Source organism: Phoxinus phoxinus (assembly GCF_949152265.1).
Source record: "Phoxinus phoxinus genome assembly, chromosome: 19".
Taxonomy (NCBI): Eukaryota; Metazoa; Chordata; class Actinopteri; order Cypriniformes; family Leuciscidae; genus Phoxinus; species Phoxinus phoxinus.
In genome coordinates, this window is record NC_136894.1 from 24,407,840 (window position 1) to 24,417,262 (window position 9,423).

At 36.2% G+C, this 9,423-nt stretch overlaps 1 protein-coding gene across 4 annotated transcripts; it reads left to right on the forward strand.

Annotated features, from left to right (window-relative positions):
* Positions 1-2,011: 2,011 nt before the first annotated feature.
* On the forward strand, positions 2,012-8,953 carry ing4 (inhibitor of growth family, member 4). 4 transcript variants are annotated; one of them, XM_079590895.1, is made up of 9 exons: positions 2,012-2,099; positions 2,601-2,672; positions 3,029-3,195; positions 3,456-3,570; positions 3,672-3,786; positions 4,872-4,907; positions 5,039-5,183; positions 6,923-6,984; positions 7,483-8,953. In XM_079590895.1, exons 1-9 carry the CDS (start codon positions 2,063-2,065, stop codon positions 7,520-7,522), a joined length of 789 nt encoding a protein of 262 aa, XP_079447021.1. In that variant the 5' UTR covers positions 2,012-2,062; the 3' UTR covers positions 7,523-8,953. The 4 variants fall into 4 exon arrangements, with proteins under 4 accessions (XP_079447021.1, XP_079447020.1, XP_079447023.1 ...); XM_079590894.1 differs by having other exon boundaries at positions 3,456-3,585; positions 7,483-8,896; XM_079590897.1 differs by lacking the exon at positions 4,872-4,907 and having other exon boundaries at positions 2,015-2,099; positions 7,483-8,907.
* Positions 8,954-9,423: the final 470 nt, after the last annotated feature.

Below are 9,423 nucleotides of genomic sequence, written 5' to 3' on the forward strand. Positions count from 1 at the left end.
ATTGTCAAACAATTGTCAAACAATACAAAAAAATCCCATTTCTCAATGCAAGATTGCAAAGAATTTAGGTCTTTCACCATCTACATACTTGTGAAAAGATTTAGAGAAATCTCAGTCTGTGTAGGGCAAGGAGACCTCTGTTGAATGTGCGTGACCTTTGAGCCTTTAGATGGTATTACATGAGAAAACATCCTTCTATTGTGTTAAATACAGCCACATGTGCATCAAGAAATGCAACTTGAATCTCTGTTACGCAAGGAGGAAGCTATAAATATGCAGAGATGCTGCTGACTTCTTTGGGCCCGAGCTCATCTCAAATGGTTTAGATAGAAAACAGTGGAAATGTGTGCTGTGGTCAGATGAGTTCACGTTTCAGCTTTTATTTGGGCAAGACATCAAGTTCTCAGTCCCAAAGATGAAAGGGACCATCCAGACTTTCATCAGCAACAGGTGCAAAAGCAAACATATGTCATGGTATGTGTGTATAAGTGCAAACGGTATGGGTGACTTGCATTTGTGTGAAGGTACCACTGACGTGAAGGTGTACTATATCAGGATTCGGACTGTATACTGAGACATACTGCAAGACAATGGCAGGCCTCGCTCTGCACGTGCTACAACAGAGTGGTTTCGTAGACGTTCTACACCGGATTGGATGTGCTTGACTGGCCTGCCTGTAGCCCAGATCTGTACCCTATTGAAAATGTATAGCCCATCAAGAAAAGGAGACTCTAACAACAACGACTGGCGAGATTGGGCAAAAATTCCACTTGCAAAACTGCAACAATTAGTATCCTCAATTCCCAAATGATTAACAATTGAAAGAAAAGGTGATGTGGTGAGTCTCATGTAGCCAGATCTTCAGACTGATGGCAGAACGTATGGACTTCATCGAAGCTGTCTTTGGCCAAGGACCGCCCAGAGGCCGTCTGATTGTAAAGCAAGCAAACAATCACAGTTAATTTTCTTACGCGACATGTTTAGGGGAGTGAAAATGTAACATCGATGTCTCTACAATAACAGACCAGTGTGTCAAACTCTTGGATGTATTTTAAAGAGTCTATGCCACAAACTTTATAGCCTACTACGCATAGTTTTGAAAATCAAGCATTTATTTGATCCTGATAAGCGCTCATTATCACAGTTGTAAACACTACGGATTTCTTCGTCACGGAATCTGTTTCCAGGCGGACTGTTAAAAAACGTGACACACACATGACCTCCCGGAAATCCTGTAGAATTCAACCAATCAGATGATGACTTTGAAACTCCTGAAGTGTTTCCAATTTTGTGTGCTATAGACCTTATGCGCCAGACAAAAAGCGTGCAGCCATCTTTAGAATATTGTCTTTGAACTTCCGTTTTTGCGGTCGCTCTGTATATTTCTATGGCATTGCTGTCCAGGAGTAATTAGCTGGTGAAGTGGATTTACTTATTGTAAAGTTAACGAAAGTTATCATGAGGACTGTAATGTTTAAAGCAGATGTCTTAACAAATGTCAGTAGACCGGAAAGATTTTAAAACGAGCCGTTTATTCATAAATACGTAAGATCGCTGTGAAAATACAACGAGTGCAGCACTGAAAAGGGTGGGGCTACATAAGATATATATGCATCAGACGTTTAGCCAATAATCCATAGGTGTGACATCTGAAGCTTAGACTAGGCTACACAGTGGTTAACATGCCTCTGTCCCAACTTTTTTTGGAGTCTGTTGCAGCCATCAAAATCAAAATTTGGTCATATTTACAAAATACAATTTGGTCAGTGAAACATTAGAAATCTTTCGTTTGTAGGCCTACTTAAAATGTAAAATGTCTCACGCATAATGTCATTTATCTGTAGGCTATCTTTTAGATTTTGCTATTTACAATATAACATATCTGAACATACAAAGAGTAGTTTTATCATTATGTTTCAACATACTTTTTAGAGCCCGTCTGGCTTTCAAGTAGATGAAAGAGGTCAACAGACACCCCCTACTCATTACCCCCCGGCCCCCTACCCAGATTTCCGAGGACTTCCGGTAATACCGGAAGAACCTTTGTTTGTGTCAAGTCAAGATGGCGGCTGGAATGTATCTAGAGCACTATTTGGACAGTAAGACTATTGTCTTTGTTTCGATATTCATCCCCATAAATAAACATCTTCCGTGTTCACAGTGTCCAGCATGTCTGCACGTTTCATATACATACACAATTTACACCAAAAAAAAACGATCGCGCAACGACACAAAACAGCGCTAATAAAGACATTAGTACGGTTATTGGGCTCTGAAGCTAACGGGCTAACGGTATTTAAACAGTGTTATGATGTGAATGATGGTTTTGTAGATTTGTTTCGTGGGTGCGGTGCCGATAAATGTGACAACGTTACTGCTGTTAAAACGTTTAAATAATGTGAATTAATACCTGGGAACTTTAAAGCTCAGTGTCAAGCATTAAATGCAGTGTTTCATCACATTCGAGTTCGCTTGTAACGTTACTCGTACAAATGGATATCGTTTACTGTAGTGCTGGTTTGCAAAGGCGTTGAGCCTTATGGACCTATTTATTGCTTGATATTTGTGTAGACGATTCATATGTCACTTGATCTGTTTAGGCATAGAGAATTTGCCCTTTGAACTGCAGAGGAACTTCCAGCTGATGCGAGATCTGGACCAGAGGACAGAGGGTGAGTCTACACTGTAGACCTGCCTCTATCAATACAGTAATATAGAATAATATCTTTATATCAATATTACATGTTTATATTGCGTGACTTATTATGTGGAATCTCTTCTAAAGTGGTTATTTTAGTGTCTGTTCCTCATCTAACATGTTTACTATATTTTACTATACTATTATTACAGTAAAGTACATAATTGCATAACAGTAGCCTAAATTGCATTATTTCAAGCAACTAACCCTAAGCCAAACCTAATTGTATTGCAAATGCATGTTGGTAATAAATATTACTCAGTGCTTATGTTTATTATTACACTGTAACAGGGGCATCTTAAAATAAAGTTACATTTCTTCTTTCTGTAGATCTGAAAGGACAGATTGATTCTCTGGCCCGTGAATACACAGCTAACGCTCGGACATTGTCCTCCGAACAGAAGCTCTCGCTGTTAAGACAAATCCAGCAGTCTTATGGGAAGTGCAAGGAGTTTGGAGATGACAAGGTCCAGCTTGCGATGCAAACCTATGAGATGGTTAGTGTGAATTTTGCTCATTGCTAATGAACTGTTATAACTACTGCAAATTTCTGTTTAAAATATTTCATAACATTTTCATTTTCAGCCTTGGTGAGCATAAGAGAGTATTATTAAAAAGATTTTTTAAAAATGGTATTGACCCAAACTTTTCAATGATAGTGAATAATACATTTATTGTAAAATGTATCTGTAATGTACATTTAGTTGTTTTATAACTCCATATGGTGCATCACGCTTGATTTATTCTATGCTTTTAGGTGGATAAGCATATCCGAAGGTTGGATACAGACCTGGCTCGCTTTGAGGCTGACCTCAAGGAGAAACAGATAGAAAGCACTGATTATGACTCTACCTCTAGCAAGGGCAACAAGAGTGAGTGCAACATAGGTATTTATGTCTATTAGTGCACACATGCACATCTCTTATGTGAATTTCATACATCAACAGTGTTTCTGATGGTTTATTGTTTGAAGGTGATCATCGAGGACCCAAGAAGAAGGAGGTGACTCGCACTAGGTCAAAGGTGAAGAACTCTGATGATGATTGCAGCTCCAAGAGCGGACAGAAGAAGGTCAAACTCACGCAAGGGTGAGAATCACACACATTTTCTTTGATATTTCTGTTTTTATAGGTAAAGGTGTGTCATTTTGCCACTTGTGACGGCAAACAGAATTGTAGAAAAAAAAAATATTGGTTACACTTTACTTTAAGGTGTCATTGTTACAGCGTAATTATAAGTACTTAAGTACTGAGTAATAATAGTTAACAACATGTACTTACTATAGGATTAGGGTAGGATTAGGTTTTGGTTTAGGGTTAATTACATGTAATTAGGCATAATTTACTCTTATTACTACGGTAAGTACATGTAACATATGTAACAAGGACACTGTAAAATAAAGTGTTTAAAAAATGTTAAACTGGTTTGCCTTTGTAATTAAATATTTCTGCTATGTACACTTAGTACATAAATACTACCATTCAAAGGTTTTGTTTTGTTCTGTTTTTCAAATAGAAATGAATAATTTTATTCAGCAAGGACAGTTCAATTGATCAAAAGTGACAGTAAAGACTTTAACAGATTTATTTTTCAAATAAATGCACTTCTTTAGAACTTTTATTTGTCGGAGAATCCTGAAAAAAAATCAGGAGAAGTATCACTGCTTCCATCAAAATATCAAGCTGCACAATTCATGTTTTCAACATTGATAAAAAATGTTTCTCGAGCACCATATCAGCATATTAGAATTATTTCTGAAGGATCATGTGTCAATAATGACTGGAGTAATGATACTGAAAGTTCAGCTTTGCATCACAGGAATACATTTACTGTAAAGTTACAGTTAAAACAGTTGTAATAATATTTCAAAATATGACTGTTTTAACTGCATTTTTGTATTTCAAATAAATGCAGCCTTGGTGAGCCTAAGAGACTTCTTTCAAAGACTTTTTAAAAAAATCTTACAGACCCCAAACGTTTGAATGGTAGTGTATGTGCCACAGACAGGATAAGTTTTGTTTTATTTTTCATCTTTGAATAGAGATTTGTTTAGACTGTAAGTCATAGACCGTTTGTGATGTTGAAAAGATTTCAAAGGAGAGGGGAGCTGGAGCCTCCCAACATGTACATAAATATCTGAGAAGTTGTTTTGAAATACATTTTTAATGTTTAGAAATACCAAAGCGTTAGCGGTTTGCCCTACAGCCTGGTAAGCAGCATTTACTTTTGCCTTTCTAACTGTTTCTGTCAATAAAAGGGGGGTGGGAAATAATAAAATTGTATTAAGACTTAGAGGTGGAAAAAATGGAACTCCGATTCACTAGTTTTTTTAAATTCCAGCTCTGAGTTTTCAACCCCGGCTGTGAACTTTGGGAACGTGCACCCCTCGGATGTGTTGGACATGCCAGTGGACCCCAACGAGCCCACCTATTGTCTCTGCCACCAGGTTTCATACGGAGAGATGATTGGCTGTGACAATACAGACGTAAGTCTCCTTCCTCATGCACTGTGACAGAGGCCAACACGCTCACAGCCTCTCATACCTTATTGCTTACATATATATATTTATTTTACTATATTTATTTCCCCATTAAAAGTAAAAATGGAGGTTAAATACCTAGTCATGTACCAGGGCTCCAGACTGCGCAAAAATATTATTATATTTATCTTTATATTATATTATTATGTTATATTGTTGCTGAGAACACCATCTGCGACAAGATAAATTTACACGTTATGATTTACAAATTGACTTGTAATGCCTTTTTTTTACCTGCGTATTCTCTGATATGTAGCCTATCACATCTTGTGTTGTATTGACATAATAAATGAGATGATGTGAATCAATGTTTCGGTGGGAAAAAAACAGTTTGATCGCCAAAATACGCACGAGGAAAACGAGGATCAGCTTTCCACATCAGAAAAGCATGACAAAACAACTGCTAATAAATCACCTTTCCATCAATGAATGAACACCCTAGTAAAAGTGCAGAAAGGCAGTGTTTATTCATGCACACATCGTGGATAAACTACAACTGGTAAACATGTTAACTGTGTGGACGCTAACAATATCGTTCACAAATCCCGTTTTTAATCGATACTGGTATCAATTCTTATTCTCAAGATCTTTTAGTCTACTATGCTGTTTTCTGTAGCGCACCTGCCATCCAATAATCGCACTAAGCTTCATTCTTTGTTACTTTTAATATGTTTGCTACTTTTAATAAACAATATCTCAATTTTTAAATTCTTGCTCTTTAATGTGCCGTGACAGATCACTGTAGCGCCTCAAGCGGCACATGAACCGATCATCTCTTCTTTACTACTAGTTATCAAATAAACATGTATAAACACAATAAACATAGCACGGAATTAACATGAATAAACATCAGAAGGAGGTATGTTGAAAGATACAACTTGTTGTACAAAAACATTACAACAAATGTTTTATGTCTCATGCAACAGCTCAGTTAGTGTTTCAACCATGAAAAGACGTCAATAAAACCTCTTGAGAACAATATGTCACATAATTTACCTCGCAATAGCCATTAAATGACCATAAACTCGTTAGTCATTAAATACATGCACTATAACACATCTATTATATTTTTACTTAACCTGTTGTCTACATGATGAGAAATAATGGAAGGAGCTAAAAAAAAATTATTTAGCATCGCCTATTTGAATGTGAAGAGCTGCCTTTCACTGAATTTACATCTCAGGTATTACTAATAAAGAAAAATAGACTGTCTGTGTGCAAGACACACTGTATGACAACGTTTATGCATTGAGAAGGAGGCCAAACTACACTCAATGGCCAAGTGATGCTAATTATTGTCCCTGACACTGGATCAGATTCTGTGTAAAGAACAACTATTTATGACTATATAGTTCTCAAGCTAGAAAAGCCGTTCAGTTCCCACTTCAAGTGATCGTTATTTCCAGCTGATGCTGTAAAAGGAGGGCAAACGTGACAAGAAGACTGAAATTAAAGTGTTTAAAGCACGTTTATTCGTATGTTCCACTTGAAAAAAATCATTTGCCACATTTTCTTTTTACTTTTAGGGGCCAATGGCTCCTTCTTAATATATTTTGTTGTCTGGACTGGAGCCCTGTAGTGTGTACTTGAAACTTCATTCCTTGATGTTATATTACAGCCGATTCCTATACATTTGTATTCAGAGTTAATATGCTCATGTTAAATATGTGTTTCTCTTTCTTTAGTGTTCTATCGAGTGGTTCCACTTTGCCTGTGTGGGTCTGACCACCAAGCCCAGGGGGAAATGGTTAGTAGTCATGTGATTTTGCCCTTGAAACTGATGCAAATCAATGCTGCCGTACATCAGTGTAGAAATAGACATTTTAGTCTAAAGTAACTCACAAAATAAAGCAATAATGAATAGCGGTTTTAGTGAATATTAGTGCTGTCAAAACGATTAATCATGATTAATCGATTCTAAAATAAAAGTTTGTGTTCATATAGCCTAATATAGTATATGTGTGTGTGTGTATATATTATTATATTTATACATGCTTTCTGTGTGTGTGTGTGTGTGTGTGTGTGTGTGTGTGTGTGTGTGTGTGTGTGTGTGTGTGTGTGTGTGTGTGTGTGTGTGTGTGTGTGTGTGTGTGTGTGTGTGTGTGTGTGTGTGTGTGTGTGTGTGTGTGATTTATATACACATATATTATATGAACTTTTATTTTAGGATCGATTAATCGATTTGACAGCACTAGTGAATACATTTGTATATTTCAACATTGACCTCATTTTTCTTCTTCATTAGGTACTGCCCAAGATGTTCACAGGAACGGAAGAAAAAATGAACACGCAAAACAAAAGAATTCACAGAGAGGGAGGAAGAGACAGATGCAGGGGTTGAAAGTGTTTTTAAGGCCCTCCATAGACACTAATATAGATCCACTCATTTCTTAATCTGGTGCTTGTCATCCTCTTTTCCATCTTCACATCCCTCTCTCCGCCAGACAGTAAGAAGGGGTGACGGGTGAAGATGAAGGAGGTGTAGTTTTTAATTTATGTATTCAATAATGAAGATGACTTTTGTTATGGAGTATTTTTTATTTGTTTTCGTTCTGCAATTATTTGATATTCTTATATTTTCAGTTTGTTTATTTCGGTTTATGTCTTTTATAAAGCTCATTTTAAACGCACAAACTCAGCAGTGAAAACAGTCAGGGAGCGTATCAACACTTGATCTCACAGTTCTTTTTGACAGTTTTAATTCCAGACTTCTCAGATGGTTTCTAATATGGGATCATTTCCTACTAGTCTCAGTTTTTGCCTTTTAAAAAGTGGAACAGGTCCCAGAACGGGCTTGAAACCGATCCCTTACCTAACTTATTTTCTCATTTCAATATTCATAAAAGGGCAAGAGTTATATCAACGTACCTCACCAGATCTGACATGTTTATATGACAAAAACTCATTTAAAGGATCATTTAAACTTGATTTTACTCACACTCAGTACAGAGCCTTTCCACTATTGTGTTTTTGTCTTACATTCACAAATCCTGCACTTGAAGACCACCTGTCCTCTTCAGGTCCATTCCACAACTGTAGATTTCAATGCTGACATTTTTTGGTGCTTATTGTCACACACTACGTATTCCAGACTGTTGAAAAGCATTAACACAGCATGTAACGTTCAATTGAACACCTGGTCATTAAATGCATTTTCTTTTTGTAACCTATGAATTAACTCTAGTATTGCTGCGAGTTAAGCAGCTGGGTTCTTTGCGACTGGATTTTGGTGCTTATGAATATATTAAAGATGATGTGTTTGGTTTGGTTAAATGTGTGATATACACAGTACAGCTTACAATGGTTCTCAGTCATTGTGTCGACGTCGTTAAAGCAGTATAATACTTTTTGCGAGATGTCAGAATCAAATGTGTTGATATCAACTTGTATGTAAGATTTGGTTGTTTTAATAAAGCAATTACAGGTGTGTCAGACAATGCAAACAGTTTCAAAACCTGGTGCTACACTGTGTGCTTTGCCGGTTCTGATTGATTATATTGTCTGGTGTACGATGAAGGGTTTGTGTCATGTGTTTATTGCCTTTGTGATGTTGCTTTGTGATTTGATTGTTCCCGATATTTTAGAGTACTGTACTAATGTCTGATAATGGGTCTGGTGTCTTCCATGCTGAATGAACAATGCCTGATTCTGAAAGTGTCACTGTGTCTGTTGGTCATTATTTCATTCTTTCTGGCTTTTTTAAATGTTATGGTCAGAAAAGTGTCATGAACGTAGGATAAAATATTTCAAGTAATCTCAGTATTTAATATAATTTAAATATATAATAATGTTATTTTATCAATATGTTTATGTATACACTATTGTTCAAAAGTTTGGGGTCAGTAAAAAAATTTAATAAGTTTTAAGACTGCATTTATTTGATGAAAAATACAGTAATATTGTGAAATAGTACTACAATTTAAAATAACTTTTCTTTTTAAATATATTTAAAAGTGTAATTTATTCATTTAATGGCAAAGCGGAATTTTCAGCATCATTACTTCAGTCTTCAGCGTCACGTGATCCTTCAGAAATCATTTTGATACTGATTTGGTGTCAAGTAGCATTTCTTATTATCAATGTTGAAAACAGTTGTGCTGCTTAACATTTTTGTGGAAACCGAGATACATAGATCCTTTAATAAATAGAAAGATTAGTAAAAGAACGGCATTCATTTGAAATATAA